Here is a 22,031-nt window from a genome sequence, read left to right as displayed (position 1 = left end):
ATAGCCCTCCTCCCTCAAAGCAGCAACAATTTTTGCTCCACCGTTTTCTTCCAGGAACCAGATGCATTTTCTTTCAGGAACCAGATACCATTCCAGTGGTATGGTATCTACACCATGTAATAACTGTACCTGATAAGGAGATTTAAGAAGTCTGAGGGTGGTGTTAAGTTTCTCAGAACAGACGCATATTTGCGGATGCAATTGCAGAACAGGAAACAGAACCAGGGAGAATTTTAGGTACCCCCAAATCTCATTGGCCCTCCGCACAAGCCAAGCCACAGCCACTCCTGCCACACAATCGGATCGCTTTCAGCACTCGCAGCCGTGGACAGCTCCCTCGCCGCGCGGTCCTTTCCTCTGCAGTGAGCTGATTTGCTCTGCCAGCAGCTGTCGGTGCCGCACTCCACACGGAGTCCTAGCCAGCGCTCACAGAATACGCGCTCCCTCCCTCCTCCTTCTCTGTCCCCCGCCCCTCGCTCACCCCGGCCCACTCCAGCGGCGACTTTGAGGGATTCCCTCTCGGGCGGCCTCTGCAGTAGCACAGCTGGCCTCATTCGCTGCACTGCGAGTATGGATCTCCAAGGAAGAGCGGTCCCCAGCGTCGACAGACTTCGAGTTCTCCTGATGTTGTTCCGTGAGTAGCGATTTGGCGACGGGGAGAGGACAGGATGCACTCTGTGCAGAGAACAGAGCCGGCAAAGTAAAGCCAATTAGCTTAAGATAAAAAAATATGGCCCTTAATGTTTTGCTGGGTTTTTTTTTTCTTTTTTCTTTTCTTTTAGGGCAGGAGGCAGGGCCTCCCCCGCCGGTGGCAGGGAATTCCCGTGAGAGCCATACACCTGTGTGGCATATTGCAGACAGAGCCTAGACAGGCCAGCTTCGTGAAGTCAGAGCATTGGCAAGAAATACTTAGTTTAAAATCCCAAGATGTAGAAAACGGTCAGCTATATTACAAACAAAGTCATGATTTTTAAATTATTTTTAAAATCGTATTTTCATTATTAATTAACAGGGAAGGAATGAAGCTTGTTAGACCCGGGCTAGAGAAAAGGCTCGTAGAGCGCACAGCTGCTGGCAGAGAACTTTGTCACTCCAAAGCCTGCAGACCACTGTTTCCCCACACTAGCGCCCGAGGCGCCTGGGCTCTCTGAGTCCTGAACTGATGGAATTGTTTTGTTTGTTCCGCAGATACAATGGCTCAAATCATGGCAGAACAAGAAGTGGAAAATCTCTCAGGCCTTTCCACTAACCCTGAAAAAGATATATTTGTGGTGCGGGAAAATGGGACGACGTGTCTCATGGCAGAGTTTGCAGCCAAATTTATTGTACCTTATGATGTGTGGGCCAGCAATTACGTAGATGTAAGGAATCTTTTCCCCCTCAGCTTCCTCCTAGGGCTCCAGGGCGAAGGGCACCCTTCCTCAAGGCCCTTCGGAAACCTGGGTTGCCAGCCTTCTTCCCCACACCCCTGCAGGCTGCTCCCTGAATGCTGCATGGGTATTCCAGCTTGTAATGCCTTCTGCTCCCCTGCCTGCTTTGAAAGTAAACCCCCTTCTCTCCGCTTCCCTATCGGCCGGGGCTGCACGTAGAGCATCTAACTGCATGTTCCTGGAACCTGGGATGCGCGCGCGCAAAGGAGCGCCCAAGCGTGCAACCCAGAGTTTGGACGCGCCGCCCTTTACAGCCCCCGCCCCAGGGCCGGGCGAGCTGAGGGGGCGCGGGGCGTCTGTGTTCCCAGCTGATCACAGAACAGGCTGATATCGCACTGACCCGGGGAGCTGAGGTGAAGGGCCGCTGTGGCCACAGCGAGTCGGAGCTGCAAGTGTTCTGGGTGGATCGCGCCTACGCACTCAAAATGCTCTTTGTAAAGGTAACTCCGAGCCCAGCGGGCAGAGGGGACGCAGGCTGCGCGTGGGTGTGGGAAGTGGCGGGCCCCGGGTTTAAGAACCCAAACGCTGCGGGGGCGATTGAAGCGCGCCTCCCTGGCTCAACAGGAAAGCCACAACACGTCCAAGGGACCTGAGGCGACTTGGAGGCTGAGCAAAGTGCAGTTTGTCTACGACTCCTCCGAGAAGACCCACTTCAAAGATGCAGTCAGTGGTGAGTAGAGGCCGGCATGGCTGGGGAAGGAGCCTGGGAACTCGCAGAGCAGACTTGGAGAGAGAATTCCTCAGGGTTTTGGAAACCGTTCCAGGCTTTGCGCTCCGAGGCCAAGTCTTTCTCGGCTTGCTCTTTAGGGCGGAAGAGGCAGGAGTGCCCATGAGTCTTCTGGGTCTCAGGCCTTGCAGATCCGCCAGGAACCACAGGCATGGGTACCCAAACGTCACCCGTAGCCTGATCCTAGATGAGAAGTCCCTTGAAGATCTGCCGTTCCCTGGTGCTTCAAAACGACCTCTTATGATTTGGCCTTTGAAGGACCACGGAGAAGGGCAAAGCTGCATTTTAATTTTCTTCCGCACCCTGGTTTTGTTTCTTATGCGCTAAAACTGCAAGGGGGCAGTGCGACTTTCCTTTTCGGTCAGGATGTGACGGCCTTCAGTGTCTTTTTGCGCATGGCAGCGTGGCTCGCACGGGATATTCAGTCATCGACTGCAGCCAGCTGAGAGTGGACTCTGCACCATGTATAATTTACTAGCGTTTCTGGCCCATCCCTCTGACAACTCACCCAGATCCTCCTCGGCAAAAGGAGCGTTCATCCCCCAAATAACAATATTCTTATCTGCAGAAACCATCAAAGACCACATTTAAATTTATTTTATTCTTTATAAGTTGTCTGTTTCACTCTTAATGAGGCCTTTCATCACCCAGGCACCTGAGTTGGGAAAGGATTTTTAATAAATACATAAAAATGCATGTGTCATCTTTCCCTTTTCACCCCTTTTTGTCATCACAGTAAAAGGAGGATTTTTTCTTTTTCATCAAAGTTTACATGCAGGATGTCCCCCAGTTAAATTCGACCAAAAAGGAAAAAGGAAAACTCAAACTTAGGTCAGAAAATGAGCAATGGGACGCAGGCCTTCAGAGGGGATGTATGTGTGTAAGGACAAGCATCCAGTGGACCAGCAATCTGTCCGGCTTTGTCAGGCCCATGTGAAATGTAGAAAACCAAGTCACTGTTCCTTCTGTGTCTTTGGAATCTCCATCATTAGGGATTTTTTTTTTCTTTTTTGAAATGGGTTCTCACTCTGTCCCCATGGTGGAGTGCAGTGGCACCATCATAGATCACCGCAGCCTGGAGTGAGTTACTGGGTTCAAGAGATTCTCCCACCCCAGTTTCCCCAGATATAGGCCTGCATCACCATGCCAGACTAATTTTGTAATGTGTGTGTGTGTGTGTGTGTTTTCTTGTGTGTATTTGCAGAGATGGGGTCTCACTATGTTGCTCAGGCTGGTCTAGAAATCTTGGGCTCAAACGATCCTCCCACCTTGACCTCCGAAAGTTCTGGCATTACAGGCAGGACCCACCATGCCCGGCCTAGGTATTATTCAGTAACAAGGGTTGAGTTTTTAGGTATCACTCTCCTCTTCAAAACAGGAATTCTGAATTAATATTGAAAGAGCCCTGGCTCTCAAGAGAATAGGTGTGTTTGTCTTTCATCACCACTTGATGCCATTTGTAGAGCCCTTAGCCCTACAAGGGAACAGAGAGGACAGGAGGGGTGTAGGGTCTGAAACTGAGAGGCAACAACCACCTCTCTGGCACATTAGGTTAGGAACAATGAGAGTTCTGCCAGCAAGCGGGGCCTAACTATAGCTTTGGGATCTTGCTGTAGCTGGGAAGCACACAGCCAACTCGCACCACCTCTCTGCCTTGGTCACCCCCGCTGGGAAGTCCTATGAGTGTCAAGCTCAACAAACCATTTCACTAGCCTCTAGTGATCCACAGAAGATGGTCACCATGATCCTGTCTGCGGTCCACATCCAACCTTTTGACATTATCTCAGATTTTGTCTTCAGTGAAGGTAAGCTGGTGGGGGATGGAGGGGAAGAAGACCTAGTTTATTTCAGGAAGGATGGGAGAGGGACCTACCAGGGCCCCAGGATGTTACCACTTGGATTTCCTCTAGGTTGAAATGACACTGCCTGTCTCTTTAATAATTTTCAAAGACTAAAAAAACAATAAGCTGAATGTATGAACTTTTCTCAGTAGTTCTTTCTTTCTCCCTCCCAACCTCCTCCCTGTCTTCCTTCACTTTAGTCCTTTCTTCTCTATCTCCCTTTGTTTCCTCCTTCTTCTTTTCTTTACCTTCTTCCCTTCCTTCTTATATTTCATCTTTCCCTCTCTCCCCATCTTCTTTCCTTTGTCAAAAGATGAACCTTTATAGGGAGAAAGATTTAAAAAGTCACTTTGGAAAAAAACTGTAATTTTGATGCAAACTTCCCAAGGAGAAAGCAGCTAAAATCTTTAAGAAGTTAGTTAATCTAGAGAGCTACAGATGGGGGAAGGGTCTTTGCCTTTCTGGGCTTCAGTTTCTTCTTGTTCTCTTGGATACTTCTAGCTGAAGCTTCTGCTGCTGTGAGTCCAAGTTTCTGTGCATCCAGAATGCAGTAGGGGTGGGTGTGTATGCATAGGTCTTAGACTCAGAAGTCTTTCCACCAAGCACCTTCAGGAGGAGGATGTCCTTAAGCTCCAGGGAGGGAAGGGTTCCTGAAGGCTGAGCCATTTAACCCCAGCTGCTTCTGCTGAGAGTGTGGAACAAGGCTGTCTCTCAGTGTGTGCAGCCCCTGAAAGGGGACCCAGCTGTGCTGTGGCAGGTTCAGGTCAACCACATTCTTTCATTCTCAGCACCCCCGCAGAGGTAGGGCACAAGGGGAGTCAAAATTTCTGCAATTTGCTCAAGTCCGGCAACAATTTACTTTAGGCAAGTGTGGGATAAGTGGATTCATGTCATTTATTCTCTCTCCCTCACAAAGGAGGTTATTACATTTTATATTCTGTTTATTCTACATGGATAAAAAAATCAGAAAAAATTTTGATTGCTTTGTTTGTGCCTTTCTTTGGGTTGGAGACCCCCGGTGAATACAACAATTCCAATGTTCAGGATATTAGAGAATCTCCACCTTTTTCATCTATGATCATTTTCCAAGGTATCTAGCTTTCAAAAAATGCAGCTTCCACTCAACCTATTACTGAACAGAATGCACCACCCTCCACCTTGATTATTGAGAAGGCATTTAAGAAGTCCTAAGTTAAATTGTCTTCAAGAAAAGGGCCCATTTCTTATTCATTTTTATATTATTAGCACCTAATACACAGTGCTTGGCATATTGCAGATATCCAGTTAACTCTGACTGAGTTTATATTTTGACGGTGTGGATTTAATTAGTAGAGACTTCCAAATGCTGCCATATCATGCAAATCAGAATGTCATATATTTAGTAAAGCAGTGTCACACTTACCTGTTCAGGTGTAAGGCTAGGTTATCCCATGTTAATGTATTTTCTATAAAGTTGGAGCTACTAAACTGTGTCAAGACCTTAACAGGTTTTTAAAATCCTTTTGTTTATGGAAGTATTTATAAAATGTAATAGTGTCTTTCTTAAACTGAAAATATTAAGCATAATCAAATATAATTTGACTTATTATGATTATTGATGACAAGGAATTTATTATGAAAATAATTGGACTATGTAATGTCACTTCCTAGTGCCCAGGACCCTGCCATAAATGTTTTTGAGTTTATATGGGTACTCTTAATAGTTTATAATGACTTTCTAGTTTTTGCTGATTAGCTGTTACTAGGCATTTCTTTACTTCTTGTTACCACTGCTGCTATAATTGCTGCTTCTCCTAGCTCCTTACCATTCTGTGTTATCTCTAAGTCATTGCTTAGAATGAGAAATTCTTAGAGTGAGAAAATGCTTCTTCACTGCAGGCTGAGACTTTAGCTCAAAAGCCCGATGGCACCAAACAGGCTCTGGCCTGAGAAATCAAACCTCATAGATTTTTAGAACTGTTTATAAAGTAAGAATAAATAAGCACTGAATAAGGAGCAGAGCCACTTTCCTAAAACTCCATACAATTCATTGCATGGAGTAAACGGTATCTTTTCTTTTAAAACCAATTTTGATCCACTTCAAGGTCCTAGATAGGGAAGGCTGCTGGATAGATAGAGAGTTTATAACCACATATAACTTCCTAAATGCGAATAGAGAAGTCACAAGCAAATGACACTTGTCTCACTCCAGGCTTTTCTGGCTAATAATTAGGATGTTCTCTTGTGTATGGTGTCCCCGGGCTTACCCCTTGACATTCCTGGGAGGTGGCAAGCCTCATTCAGAATCGCACACTGGATCAGTGTGCCTTTGTGTGACTGCATTTTTTTTGTTCCTGGCTCCTCCTGTCTGTGCCTCTCAGCACCTGCCCCGACTGTGTTTTGTAAGAGATCATTATTTTCGATTTGGTGGAATTTTAAAGATTCCTTTTGGTTGCCTTTTCAGGATCTAGCACTGGGCCTTTGTCCCCAGAATAGAAGCTCAGGGGGCTTTTAGTGTATGTGTGTGTGTGTGTGTGAGTGGAATATGCTTGCATGGGGAGGGAGTATTATGTCATATATCTGCACACCTACTGCAGGGGTGTGTCTGTGTGTTCGTGTGTGTATGTGTTTGTGTGTGTGTTTGTGTGTTCATGTGTTTGGACCGTGGCCATTGTCCAGCACAGCATAATGGTTTCCTGCAAAGAGTCTATTCCTTGTGTAAGGGGGTCATACCTGGCAGTCTTCACATCTGTCTACTGAATAGACTTTATAAGAAAATCAAGAAAGGGTCCATAAAGTCAGTATGTGGACACTCACAAGGGCTGAGAGCAGTCCAAATGGAGGTTGACATCTTTATCACACGAGTCCCTTTAGTGCATTGTACTTGGCTACTACACTGATCCCCAAACAAAAGTCTCAGCCCAGCAATCTGCTCATGAACCTTCAGCTGCAACGTGCAATGACTGTGGTGATATTGTTAGCACTCAGAATTGGGTTCACTTAGGTCTGGGAGTGGGCCCCAAGAAGCTCTGTTGCTAGCAAGGTCTCAGGTGATGCTGCTGGCCCATGGAGCACTATAGAGAGTTTGAAGGATTAAGGGCACAATACGCTTCTTTGGAAGACACTTGGACAGGGTTTTATGAGAAGGGAAGCCCCTCACAGCAGGAGACTGTCCAGAGGGAGGCTTATGGGACCGCCATCCAGAAAAAGAAGAGGACAAGGGAATGGCCAAAGCAGAGGGGCTTTGGAGAGGGGTTTATGAGTCTAGGTGACATCTGCTCAGCGGCACAGCAGGGAGTCCATGGGTCCCAGAGCTTCTAGAGGTAGCAGTGCCTTGGGGCCTTATAACTCCAAGGCCCTGTCTTTTCAATGGGTAACAGCTGTTGCATGAGGTTTCAAGGAGTATGCAAAGCAGGCAGGCTCTAAACAGCTGCAAATTTTCTTGTTTAAGCTATTTTAAAAATAATTGGATGTGTAAAAATGTGGGAGTTTGGTGCCAACAGGCTTTTAAGCTAAAGTCTCAGCCTGCAGTGAAGAAATACACCACCTACAAGTCAATACACAGAGGCCATCTTTGGCTCATTTATTTACCAAATACACTTTGTACAGCAACTATCACCCCTGCAATAGACGCTATCACCCCTGCAATAGAAGCTATCACCCCTGCAATAGAAGCTATCACCCCTGCAATCTGAGGCACTCTGTTTCTCTTTTGGGGTTGATTACCTTGTTCTTCCACAATTAATTCTTGAGGGCCTCATCAAAGGCTCGCAATTCCCTTGGAGAGCCCCATGTGATTTCTGGCTGAGATGGGATGGGGGATGTGTCGCTGGGAGGGAACAAACCAGCCTGAGTATTCTAATAGCTTGAGTAAAAAGAAACTTTTATGTACTATGTCAGAAACAACATAATAGAATAGGAAGGCTACCTCTATTTCCCTTTATTCAGGATTCAGGTCTATCAGGCATTTAAAAGACATCACCTATAGGTTGGTCCCTTTTTAATTATCTCTCAAGGGGCGAACAAAACAAACCAAAACAAACAAACAGAACTGCAGAAAGATACTGAGATCCCCATTTACAATGGAGCAGCTGAGACTCGGGGAGGTGAAGTGATTGGTGAAGGCTTCCCTCCTAGAACCTGTCTTTGAGTATCAGAGCTTTTGTCCTTAGTATCTGAGGGCCACAGCTGCTCCTGCTGAGTAGCTATCATCAGCATGTGAGTGTGAGAGGCATTTACAGAGTTTGTTGGGTACCGCAAATTCATGAGCTTTTTAATATTGTTTCTAGCATCATGATTGGGAAATGCCACTTAATCTGTATTTTACCTGGATCTGTGGGAACTTTAGTGTTAGTGGAAATGAACATGGCTTACGTTTCTCTATCCACCAGCCCCCCAGTAGAGCATCCTGTGGCAAGCTGTCATGTCACAAACGCATGAAGGGTTTGCTGATCCAGAAAGTTTTGTAGACCTGTGATTTACCTGGCACTTCCCTGTCAAGACACATGCTACCCTAGACAGTTGGTCCTCAAGGCTTCCTGAGTAAGCAGCCAAAGGGAAATAATCTGTTATGAACACAGCTGAGAATTGTGTTGAGGACTCCAAGATGGAGCCCCAGCCTTCAGCCATGGAGTTAGCCAGTCATAGAATTTCTTGCTTCGGATACTGTCCTCTGGAGACAGCATAGGATATGTCTCAGAATTATCTCACCTGAGGGTGAGAAAACCAGTGTTTACCCACCAAGTGCCATCTATCACTGATGGTCACTGTGGAAGCATGAACTCCCTGGGACTTCTGACCTACTCTGTAGTCAAAACCCATTGGGATATATGGGACTGGTGAATGCCGAAAGAAGACTGGGCAGTGTCTGTGTCCACTACACCTAGGTACTGGGATATAAGAACTTTTTCTGCCTCGCTGAAACTTTCAGTCTAGTGGGATAGGTTATATACAATGCAAGTGGGATAGGGTGTATACAGTGCAAGTCATGTTCCTAGCATACAGTGGCATCAAACAATGCTTGCTCTTATTATTTTTTTTCTTCTCCAATACTTAAATCTTTTTTTTTTTTTTTTGAGATGGGAGTCAAGGCTGGCCTTGAACTCCTGGGCATAAGCAATCTTCCCACCTCAGTCTCCCAAATAGCTGGGTGGTGATGCCACTGTGTCTAGCGAATGCTTACATCTCAATGAGGGTATCAGCTTGTCTCCAGTCAAAGGTCTCGACAGCCCACTCACCTTAACAACTTCTCAGTATACAAAATACATTTGGCTGATGTGACAGGAGTCCAGAGCCAGCCCAGGGAACATACGGAAAGAGGGTCAAACCCTTTCTCTATCTTGCCTTGCCAAACAATAAGAGAAGCACAGCCCACAAAAAGCTTGCCCTCCTCTTCAAACGGTTTCTGTCCATGGTGCTAGGAGAGCCTGGGGAAGCAGAGAGCTTGCCTCTGCTTCCCTTGCCTATCCCAAAGCTGTTCATTGGGGGTGCAATGAAGCACTCTTGTAGTTTATCTGAGGGAGTCAATATAATTTTAAAATGCTGTCGTGAAATAAAACACTTATCTAGCAACCAGTACCTAAGATAAATTATGATTTTAGTGGGTACGCTTGGGTTAAGGGTTGAGAAGACTTTTGTTGGCAACTGGCAGCCACAGATTATTAATTTATTGTTTGTTTTGTCTTCATCTGGTTCTTTCCAATGATGAGGCTGGTTTTTGTCTCTTCCAGCCAAGGCCACTTACCCTGGGCCCCTGTTGTGTGTACTCTGGAGCCTTGAGTCCACCAAGAGCAGAGGCATGAGGGACCCTAAGTCCTGTGGAGGTGGACAGGGAGTCAGGGGTTCAGGGAGAGCAGAAGCCAGATGAGGTCCGGGCTAAGCCAACAGATATTCTTCTCCCTGGCAGAAATCAGAGGAGATTTCTGCAGATACAAAACAAGGAAGCTTGTTTTGTAATCTGCGGGTTGCATAATCAGTTTACAGTATAAGATTTTAACTCTGGGGTATATATGGTTTATAGGTAGAATTCAGAGGAAAAGATTTCTATCTTTATTTTCACTAACTTCTGTTTAATATTTAGCACTTCCTTTGTTTACAAATGAAGGTGACAGACCACAGTAGTACTAGCAGTACCTGTGACTGTCACCAATAGACATCATAGGTATTTTCATCTCACATTAGTTTGTGCAGATCTTGCAAAGTAACATTTATGCTTCTCACCACTTTATAATCGTAACCAACATGTATGTGTTCCAATAAGGAAGTACATATGTTGCTGTATCTGAAATTCTTTTAAAAATATGTGATGACTGAATTTCACTTTCCCTTGTAATTGTGTTTATTTTATTTTTTATGTATTCATAAACATTATTCTGAGAAGGGGTCCTTAGTTTTATTATACTTGCACAAAAAAGATTACAACCTTTTCTTAGTAGGTCATGAACAGCATTGTTTTAAATGAAACAGAATAGAATAGAGCAGAAATTATTAGATGCATAAAGCAAGGATAACTATTGTTTGTCAAACTTCTGCTTTAGGTCTCTGTGTGTACATATGCTCTAAGCTGCCACGTAAAATATTGTTTTTTTTTTCCATGGGTCATAGGCAGAGATTAAAAGCACTGTCTTAAGCCTGAAAGAGAAAAGCATGTCCTGCTTTTATGGGTTCATAATCCCTCATTTAAAACCCAGATCGAACTAAAAAAACAAAAACAAAAAAACAAACAAAAAACCTTGGCGCTAGATGGTTTTCAGAATTCAGAATATTTTAGACTTTAGGAAGACTATGCAGTGCACAGTTTATAGATTACATAAGACCACAGAAGAGTCAGGGCAGCCCCATGCAATCAAACATACTAATATCTCTGTTTCCTGTGGTGTAACATGTGAAACGTCATACTAAGTAGGATGACTGAAAACTGCAAGCAGCCTCACATTAGACTAAGTCAGGTTTTGCTGCCAAACAAGTGATTACAAAGTACTTTTTGTTTTCAGAGCTTTGCAGATTTTGAAACAGTGGATAAGAGAGTGGGCTCAGGAATTCCTTTTTATTTGACCACTTACTGGATAGGGGTTGGTAAGTGAGGGATTTAGTATTAGCTATGATACTTTTTGACATCTTTGTAGTTGGTATCCTCTATATATTGCCCTTTTCTGTGGTGTGATTAATTCTATTTTTTTCCTAACGCAAAAAAAGATAATCATCTGAGAAATAAATCATGATAGCATTCTAAGCATATTTTTTCTTTCCCTTTCTTTTACCATACTGTATCAACTTTTCTCTATTTTTCTTGAAGAACGGGATATGAGACATTCTTTTTACTATCCATTTAGAAACAATACATTTGGTACTTGAGCTCCAAAGGCTCCCGTACTTAAAAGAAGTACATAGAAGACTTAAATGTGTAAGACTTCTATTTTTATAGTGAACAATGATAGAAAAGCTACTCTGTGCCAGGCACTGTGCTTGGCCTTCTGTAGTATGACATTTGACACTCACAGCAACCCTGTAAAGTACGTGTCATCTCGATTTTACAGGAAACTGAAGTTTAGTAGATTAAGAGACTCGCCCAGAGTGACAGTGGAAGATCTGGGATCTGAACCCACTATCATCTCTTTCCCTCACAATGTTCCATTACATCTACTCCCTCTTGATGTGATAATCTGGATCTATGGAACCACTAAAAGTTCATGTATATCTCTATTTCTACAACTATATCTATCTGTATATCTATTTATTCATTGTTATGGTACAAACCAAGAGAAAAGAGAAAACATGACTTTACAAATTGGTCAAGGTCGTTTGGTGCCCCATTCCCGGATTCTTCCCAATCCAACTCCAACCTCCCTTCCTCCTGAAGCTTTCTTAACTCACCACCCTCCCTGTCCTGAATACCTGTAGTTGGGGCCACACAGAACACCACCTGTCCATGTTCTCCAGTGGTTTTGCTACGTAAGCTCTTGCTCCCAGACACAACTCTTTCTCCATTGCCTCTCCCATTCTGCCTAGGGAGATAGATGTTGTATTTGGGGCTCCTGGCTGATTGTGTGCCTGGGCAACTAGAGTGTAAGCAGGGAGAAGTGAGCTAAAACCATGGTCTGACAGTCTGGGTAACTATGAAATTGCTCTGCAGGGGAGAGAGTTAAGAAGAGAAGAGACACAGGATAGGGCCACAAGGGCAACCTTGTAAAGATGCCTGGGGTCTGCTCAAGTAGCAGCCTGGAATGGTGCACAGAAGAGAGTCTGAAGGTCCTGAGGTCTTTGCTATTTTTTTGTGAGATAATTTATTTTTTTATTTTTACCATTTAAAACAGACTTAGCCTTATTACTAAATAATTTGAAATCAGTGTATTTCTTCTTAATATTTTAAAAATTATTTGCTTCTATTCAATGTATTGTATTAAGTAAGAAAAAATTGCATGAGGTTGCCACTAGCGCCTGCAAACCAATCAAACCCTGCAATCTGTGTTAACATTACATGGGCAACAGGGTGTTATCATGAGGAAAATAAATAACCTTTGTTGTTAACAAAATTCCTACCCCACATGATCCCATTTCTATTCATTGTTCTCTTCAAAGAGGCAATATGGTATCATATTGGAGAAGAAGACCGCAATGCTGGCATCATGAAGTTCTAGGTCTGCCACTCTTTCTTATACACTGTGTCATCTCAGGTCTTGTCCCTGGAGCAATGGATGTGTCGGTCCAGTCTGACCCTCAAAGTGTTGGGACTCATTAGAATGGAATCAAATAGTGGGGGAAAAAGTTCCCTGCAAATTCTTTTCCAACCTTTTGGTTATAATAAGAAGAAAGGCTCAGTTTAGTCCTAATAAGTCCTTAACATTTCTTTACCATTTGCCAAACTATCTTTTAAAAAAGCTATTTCTAGAAGAATGTCTTTTTCTATTATATATATGTATATTGTATAGATACATATACATATATGTATTTTTATACACACATACACATATGAAAAGTTGTTTTTAGGTACAATTGTTGTATGCATTTAAGCATGTAATTTAATAAATATTGACTTATGAATACACCTGTGAAGCCATCACCACAATCAAGAAATCAACATATTCATCACCCTGGAAAGCTTCCTTGTGCCCCTTTGTAATAAGTATCCAGCTCGTTGAATTTTCAGATGCTGGATGAACCTCTGCAACCAGCATGCAGATCAGGAAACCGAACTGACAAACTCTCCTTTCTGCTCCACCTTGGGATTCTGCAGCCTTTTAATGCCAGTAGTTTAGGTCTGTTAAGTGCTGCCCCAACTATAGTGTTAAGTTGTTTGAGTTCAGATCAGACTTCATTTACCCCTGTGCAAACCACTTATCATCGTTATGACTTGATTACCTTATGTGTAAAATGAGTATAATAATATTGTGTACCTCAGAGGGTTAACCAGATAATCTTTGTGCTTAGAACTGACTGTTAATTTAGGGACTAGGAATGTCAAGTATACAGTTTTCAAAAGCTGTATATGTGAAAGTAAGTCTCCACTAATTATTATTAGAGAGAAAAGCTCATCCCTTTTCCTTTCTGCTGATCTCAGGCAAGGTAAGAGAAGGGACTATGTCAATAGAGATTCTGGAGGAGACTGGCATACAGTAGGTACTTAATAAATGTTTACTTGGTCATCTGGACTTTAAAAACTTGGACTTTATGAAGAGACATGTAAAGCTTGTTTATTTTTCACTTGTGGCTCCTGATTTTGGTTAAAAGGACACCAGTTACCCACAAGAAGCAAATGAGCCTGTTCTGGTTTCTAGGAATGCAATTCTGGTTAGCCTGACAAACTGACCACTAGAATGTCTCCCAAGAATAGTTTTTTGTTGTTGGTGGTTCTATGTAAAAAATGGAGACTCAGCACTACAAAGCTATCTTGAATTTTAGGAGGGTGAAAAATAAATCAATGCTGAGGTGCTGCTAACATTTGTGTTCTTGATCTAGACGTTGGTTACATGAGATGTTCGTTTGTAAAAATTCATCAAGCTCTACACTTACTTAAAAATTATAGTATAATTTACATATATTACATGCACCCCTATGTTTATCCCAGCATTATTCACGATAGCAAAGTTATGGAATCAAACTAAGTGTCCATCAACAGATGAACACTTAAACAGATAAAGAAAATGTGGTGTGTATACACAACTGAATACTATTCAGCCATTGAAAAGAGCGAGATCGTGTCATTTGCAACAATGTGGATGGCACTGGAACATTGCATTAAGTGAAATAAGTCAAACACAGAAAGACAAATATTGCATGTGTTCACATGTGGGAGCTCAATAGATTGACCTCAGGGAGGTAGAGAGATACCAGAGGCTGGGAAGGATATGGGTGTGTGTGTGTGTGTGTGTGTGTGTGTGTGTGTGTGTTTTGGGGAGAATGGACTAAAGAGAGGTCGGTAATTGAGTACAAACATAGAGTTAGATAGGCATAAGTTCTAATATTCAATAGCAGAGTAGGGTGACTATAGTTAACAACCATGTGTTGTACATTTCAAAATAGCCAGAAGTGAGGACTTGAAACATTCTCCACACATAGAAATGATAAATTCTGGAGGTGATGAATATCCTAAATTCCCTGACTTGATCGTTACAGTGTATGCATGTAACAAAATATCACATGTATCCCATAAAAATGTATGATTAGTGTGTATAAATAAAAAATAACACAGTAATAAACAAATCTAAAATGTATGGTTTAATGCTTTTGTACCTATATTTGCAATCATGTGAGCATCACCTAGATCAAGATCTACAATATTTCCATCACAGGTGAGAGTTCCCTTGTGTTCCTTTCCCCAGATATAAGCACATTCTGACTTCTATCACCACAAAGTTAGTTTTACCTGTTCTTGAACTTCATATAAATGGAATCATACAGTATGTATACACTCTTTTGTGTCTGGCAATTTTGTGTCAGCATAATATTTCTGAGATGTACTCATTTTGTTATGTGTAGCCATAGTTCATTCCTTTTTATTAGTGACTAGTGTTCCATTATATGACTATATGCCACAATTTATCCATTCCATTTTGATGGACATTTTGGTTGTTTCCAGTTTTAGGCTATTATGAATAAAGCTGCTACTAACATTTATGTTCGAGTCTTTTTGTGTTCTTTATGTTTTCATTTTCCTTGGGTAAATACCTAGGAATGGGATGCTGCGTATGTTTGTCTTTATTAGAAATTATCGAACGGTTTTGCAGAGTGGTCACGACATTTTTCAACAGGGGTGTTACGAGTTCCAGTCATTCCACATCATCACCAACACTTGGTATTTTCAGTCTTTTTGAAACTTATATATTTTTATACAATGTATTATGTGTACATATTACTTTAATAAAAAGTTAAAAATGAATCAACAATAAAAATGATGATGATTGTGTCTAATGGTGAAACTCTGAACCTTTAAATAGATTACCTGGATGGTTTGTTGACATCTGCCAGGAATCCAATAATTAAATGTTGTCCTATTTAATTGATGCATTTTTATTATACATTATGTAGAAAGATTAAGTGTTAACCTTCGGGTTGGTTAGGGAAAACTGTTTCTGAAAAATAGTCCCAAAGCTTCCTTGAGAAATCTTTTTACTTCCATTTCCCTTTTTGTTTTGTAGAACTTATGATTCAGAATATTTTGACCAGAGCTTACTGCTTTTCTTCTTTCCCATTTCAGAGCATAAATGCCCAGTGGATGAGCGGGAGCAACTGGAAGAAACCTTGCCCCTGATTTTGGGGCTCATCTTGGGCCTCGTCATTGTGGTAACACTCGCAATTTACCACGTCCACCACAAAATGACTGCCAACCAGGTGCAGATCCCTCGGGACAGATCCCAGTATAAGCACATGGGCTAGGGACCATTAGGCAGGCACCCCCTAGTCCTGCTCCCCTAACTGGATCAGGTAGAACAACAAAAGCACTTTCCCACCTCGTACACGAGATACACCAACATAGCTACAATCAAACAGGCCTGGGTATCCGAGGCTTGCTTGGCTTGTGTCCGTGCTTGAACCCAGGGATGGGGAAGACTCTTTTGGATTTGTAGGGTGAAATGGCAATTATTCTTTCCATGCTGGGGAGGAGGGAAGGAGTGGCTCACACAGCTTTCATGCTCATGGTGGCTTGGCTTTGACTCTCCAAAGAGCAACAAATGCCACTTGGAGCTGTATCTGGCCCCAAAGTTTAGGGATTGAAAACATGGTTCTTTGAGGAGGAAACCCCTTTAGGTTCAGAAGAACAGGGGTTGCTTTGCTCCCTCGGACACAGCTGGCTTATCCTATACAGTTGTCAATGCACACAGAATACAACCTCATGCTCCCTGCAGCAAGACCCCTGAAAGTGATTCATGCTTCTGGCTGGCATTCTGCATGTTTAGTGATTGTCTTGGGAATGTTTCACTGCTACCCGCATCCAGTGACTTTGCAGCACAAGAACACGATTAATGTAACTATGCAGAGTTGTTTGGACTTCTTAATGTGCCAGGTCCAAGTCAGGGGACCTGAAGAATCAATCTGTGTGAGTTTGTTTTTCAAAATGAATTAAAACACACTATTCTCTGGCCTTCGGCTGCTTTCTTGAAACAAGAAAACAAAGCTAAAATGGTTTCTTTGGCATCCAGATGAGAAAGAGGAAAAGATGAAGACGGATTTTGCATGTTTGCAAGAGGAAAAGTAAAGAGAGGGCAGGGAAACAATGAGGGGGAAGTTGGCTTCTCTAGGTGAAAAAAACATGGATTTTTGTTTTGGCAAATATAAATAGTTTTAATAATGGCCCTTTTGACCAGTTGATCTAATATTGCTTCTGATGCTTCTTGGTCTTGAGTTTGGCATTTCACTTTGGATTAAAAAGGTGGACTGGACGTAGTAGCCTAAGTTGAGTTCTATTTGAAGGAAAATTCCTAGAGAAATGCACATAGTTTGAATTTCATTCACTTTCTAAATAGTCATTTTTTCCCCAGAATGTCTGAGTGGGAGTAGGGAAAAATCTTTTCTTTGGTTTTAGAGTAGGATTCTCTCCCTCCACATATACAGTCTCCACCATATGAGAGGCAGCTCCTAAACTCCTCTCCCTAAGTCTTCAAACTGCTCACAATAGGGTATCCTCAGAAGTTCATTATCCCAGCAATCTCACCAAGTATCATCCAGTTGCTGTCGTATTACCCATTTGTCTGCTGTTCTATTAACCACAATCTTCTTGTCTTCATGATCTCTCTTCAGTGTCTGCCTGTTACCAGTGAGGGAAAATCTCCAATTCCTCCTAAAGTTTCCATGTTGCACAAGGAAAAAAATACTTTTGGTGAAAACTCTAAAGATGGTTAACTCCATTCTTATACTCATCTGTGGTCTGTGATCTTCTCACCCACATTCCCCAAACTTGACAAACCTTTTCCATTTTAGCATCGCAGTATTTTCTTTAAATGTTATATTCCTTATTTGGACCTGTCTGAATATTTAGGGGAGAAATGGACATTTAGATTTATTTAGGACTTCACAGTGAGTTATCATTCCCGTCTGCAACCTTTTTGAAAAAGAAATCTTAAACCTTTCTGAGTCATATGTCTGAAAACCCCCTTGTGTATGTTTTTCTTTAAACTTGCTTTCACAAAACATAAGGCTTATTATTAGTTTTGGAATTGTCATGTAATTACATCATTGTTATGTAAATATACATAACACCTACTATTGTTTTGAGCACCTATTGAGTACAGGCTCAGTAGTGCTATAAAGTAATAAACTTGGCCTTAGTTTCTCTAAGGAAGGACTGACAAGAGAACAAACAACATACAACAAATATGTCATTTTCAAAAATGTCAGAGTGCCGTGGCTCTTTAGAAAGCATTGGCTCATGACCACATCCCTGTGTCTCATCTACTTCAATCTTTCCGGAATCCAAATAACAGTGATTTTTCCACAAGTAATGTGCAGGATGTGTGAAAAGCCATTATTACGATTACTGTTATGACTATCAATATTGTTTACTATGCCATTTTTATCTAGCTATTTTAAAATTATATCTCAAACTCAGCCTAGTTGACTTTGAACCACGCCTTACTTCTCTCAGCCATGTCTTCATCTTTATCGTTAACTAAACACGATAAAGGGGAGCCTCATAACATACAGAAAGAGCAGTGGTCTCTGGACACATCCGTGCCTGGCATTCTCCCAACTCAGGGTGTCCAGGGAGACTGACTCCACCCTGGGCCTCAGCTCTGGGCCCTCTCCATACCCATTGTCATTGCCATTGTCCTAACATTTTGCAGCTGCTCCTGGGCCAGGAATAGGCTGAGGCAATGACCCATTTGTCTGCATTGCTTCTCAAGCTTCAGAGACAGGGAAGAAAACAAATAGATAAACCACAGACACTCAGTTACCCCTTGAACTGTCATTTTTCTTTTTTACTGGGATTTTAAACACAAATGCCTGTGGGCACAAGAGGATGTTGGGCCTGGTTGCTGGGTATGCCTGCCTGGAAAAGCCAGACCAGATGAACCATACGTGGATTTCTCTTGAGGGAGGGTGACTTTGATTTAAATTCAGAGCATGGTTCTTTGCAGGATTCCCTCAGTCCCAGGAAACAGTTCCCAGTGAAACAGCCTCAGAGGGGCAGGGAGCACTTGCTTATCTGGAGCCTGAGAATGCCCTCCGAACTATCATCTCTCTCTTTTTGCCAATTGTCCAATCTTTCCATTAGTAAAGACTTGGCAAACCCCGTGGGTGTGGGAAGAAACACCCGAGAAACATGAATGGAGAAAAGGGAGGAAAGACGACAGGAGTGACCTGCAGTGTCTGGGTGAAGACGCTGCATGTATAGGGGTGGGTTTTACCAGGCAGGCGGTTCAAACTGGTGTTGTGCTCAAACATTTCCCTGGAACAAATACCAAGCAACCTGGGCCAGAGATAACTTTAAATCATTGTGTCTCAAAGTGCATTCAAAGGCACCCTGTATTAGAATCATCCTAGGAAACTTTTGAAAGATGTTAGTTCTAGGGCATCATCCCAGACATTATTTGAGAATCTCGGTGGTGAGACCCTAGAATCTGTAGCTTTACTCTGCTCCCCAGATAATGTTGATGGAGAAATAAGAAGACTTCTGGTTAAAAAGCCTGTACTATCAGTGTATGTGCAACATTATCCAAATTATTGGGCTTCTCTGGGTTCATGTTTTTTCATCTGAAAGTGAAGCTTACTCCTCTATCCTTGCAAAGTTATTTGAGGACTCATGAAGCACCTGGAAGTCCCTAGCACAATGCCTGTCACACTGGAGAGGCTCTCTAAAAATTACAATTAGTGGCATTTTGCTAGCACAATTCTTAACATGTATGTTCCAATTTTACCTGCCAAACAAGAGGTCACAAAAGATTCAAAGGGACTAACACAAGAGTTTTAAATCTGACTTCCACAGTTCTCTGTGTCAATTTATTTTGGATTCAGAGAATTTTTACACAGGGATTCCCCTCTACCCCAGCTCAGTAAATCACTCAGGGGCTGTCAGTTTTGGGGTGAGGGGATCTGTCAGAGTCTATGAACTTGGATGGAAAAATTTACACCTCCAGTTTTTACTAACCTCAAACGAAAGGTAGAATTTCCTTCAGTGGTGAACGTGGGCATTAAACCACTGCAGTATAGGCAAATCTGTGAATCTGTCATCAATAGAAATAGCCACATTACACTTGCCAGCTATATCTCAAAAGAATCATTTATACTCATTACTTCGAAATTATGGTAGTTATTTGACCCATCAAAAGATCTTGTTATTTAAGGCATTATAGCCACGTTTTAAAATTGTGATAATGATACTTCAATCAGTTTCTTTTTTTTTTTTTTTTTTTTTTTGTAAGCCTACGTATTTTACTTTACGCATTAAAAAACTTTTCTGAGAAGGAGTTTATAAGCTCAGACAGCCAAGAGGGTCCAGGGTCAATGGTACTTCAGCTGTCATTTAAAGTGACAGAGCCTGTCAGGTGGTTTGCTGGTGAAGGTTTACAAAGGCACACATGACAGATGAGATCATAAGTATTTCTTAGCACTGATCTTGTGCTTTCTAGACACTGCTCTGGGTACTGGGACATAGCAGTGAACAAAATACATAAGAACTCCTGTCCTCATGGAACTGAAATATGTGGGGGGGGGGGTGTGTGTGTGTGTGTGTAAGTACACACACATGCATGTGTGTATACCTGTCTATTTAGGTACAGTTTGAGCATCCCAAATCTGAAAGTCTGAAATCCAAAATGCTTCCAAATTCAAAACTTTTTGAATGTTAACATGATGCTGAAAGAAAATGCTTCTTGGAGCACTGTGGATATCAGATTTTCAGATTTAGGATGCTCAATTGGTAAATATAATGCAAATATTCCAAAATCTGAAAAAAATTCCAAATTCAAAACACTTTTGGTCCCAGGTATTTCAGGTAAGGGATACTCAGCCTGTATTATGATTAATGTGCTGTCATTACCTAACTCTTTGGGGCCTTGGTTAACCCAGTCTAAGTGAATCATATAAGATCTTGAAGTCTTTTCTAGCTTTAAGTTTTTAGAAATGCAGACAATGATGAGGCATTATGATCAAAACATTTGTCTTGCGAGAAAATCTTTCAGGATAAGAAATTTCTTTGCTTTTAGAACAGCATATTTTGATCCAGAAATCAGCAACCCGTAGACTTTCTCATGTCCTCTATTTGTCTTTAGTTTGGTCGGTTTATGTAGGAGATTCTCTCAGGGTCCCACTCATGTTCCCTCAGCCCTTCCTGGAGGTCATTGCTGCGTCAATTTTAGCAAAGGCAACAAACTTTGCCCAGGTGCAGTGCAAGGAGAGTTGATGCTGCAGGAACAATTCTCACCTAATGATGGATAGGAGATAATTAAATATACCAGTGCCCCCCTCAAGAAAGACAATTCTCAAGTGTCTCTCAGAAGGTCACCAATGGGATTGAACCCCAGTTGCATTGTGGTATCCCATTCATTAAAACACACTTTCTTGACTTTGTTCTCCTATTTGTCTTATTTCTTCACTCTGCCATGTTGACATTCCTGGGATCATCTCCCAAATAAAGTATTTGAAGTATTTTTGTCTAAGTCTTTATTCGAGCTCTTCTTTTGGTAGCATCTACACCAAGACAATGTACTCATCTGACTTGGAAACACAACTCAACATGCACACATTTCACGGATCAAATGAACTGATTTTCCTGCACAATGTGGATTTGTACTGTGTCATGTCACTTCCACAAAATTTCTCCTGCTTGTACATTTTGTATCTGCTTCAGATCAATTTGATCTTTTCTCTGCCTGGAATTTCATTACCATTTTGTTTCGACGACACTGGACTGTTCATTTGATCAGTTTGACCAAGCAGTCCGAACTCATTGGGTTGTTAACTTCATGGTATGATTTACTTTTCCACTGATTGCTACTAAATGTGTTCTTCCCCAGGGATAAAGAGGACATGACTGTAACTCAGTCTGATTCCATCTGTCTAATCTAGTTTAAAAATCAATCTCATTCTAATTCAAAGATAATACATCTCTCCTTTGCTCAAGTTAAACTTCTACTAGAAGAAGAGGTAGCAACTGGGAGGTAGTGGCAGGATACAGGGTGTGCTCTTGTATTCTCCCTTTCTTTCTCTTAAACACCTTCTTCAAATCATGGGGTCTCACACTAACACATGGCTCTATTCTATGTGGACCAGTGGGGAAGGGAGGTTCCAGTAACCTAGTTGGCTGTAGTCAGCTGCCTTGGAGATGCTATTGGAGGAAAGGGAGAGGCCTGAGTCTCATTTTGGTTCCACTAAAAACTACAGCTTCTGCTTTTTGGAGTGGTCTTTGTGTAGATGACATATGTGGTTTTTAGAGTAAGGGTCAGCTCCAACTTGACCCTGTCTCCATGCAGAAAAGCAACCATATCTCCCTTCGGTTGCCCCCATGGTGCACTCCTCCAAATCACTCTGCAGGTTGGGCATCCTGTTACTTAGTTAAGTGGTTTGACACATTCCCTGCTGTCCTCTCCATGTCCCATCAAACATACTCGAGGGAACTCCATG

The 22,031-nt window shown here is 42.2% G+C and overlaps 1 protein-coding gene across 1 annotated transcript; it reads left to right on the top strand.

Moving 5' to 3' along the window:
• The first annotated feature begins 344 nt into the window (after positions 1 to 344).
• On the top strand, positions 345 to 16,554 carry LAMP5 (lysosomal associated membrane protein family member 5). Its single transcript, NM_001194698.2, is given in 6 exon segments — positions 345 to 634; positions 1,189 to 1,361; positions 1,739 to 1,870; positions 1,995 to 2,100; positions 3,774 to 3,962; positions 15,670 to 16,554. Coding segments are annotated over 6 exon segments (843 nt in total). The 5' UTR covers positions 345 to 570; the 3' UTR covers positions 15,849 to 16,554.
• Positions 16,555 to 22,031: the final 5,477 nt, after the last annotated feature.

The sequence above is a fragment of the Macaca mulatta genome, chromosome 10, assembly GCF_049350105.2.
Source record: "Macaca mulatta isolate MMU2019108-1 chromosome 10, T2T-MMU8v2.0, whole genome shotgun sequence".
NCBI lineage: Eukaryota > Metazoa > Chordata > Mammalia > Primates > Cercopithecidae > Macaca > Macaca mulatta.
This window is presented reverse-complemented; position numbering and strand designations above follow the sequence as displayed.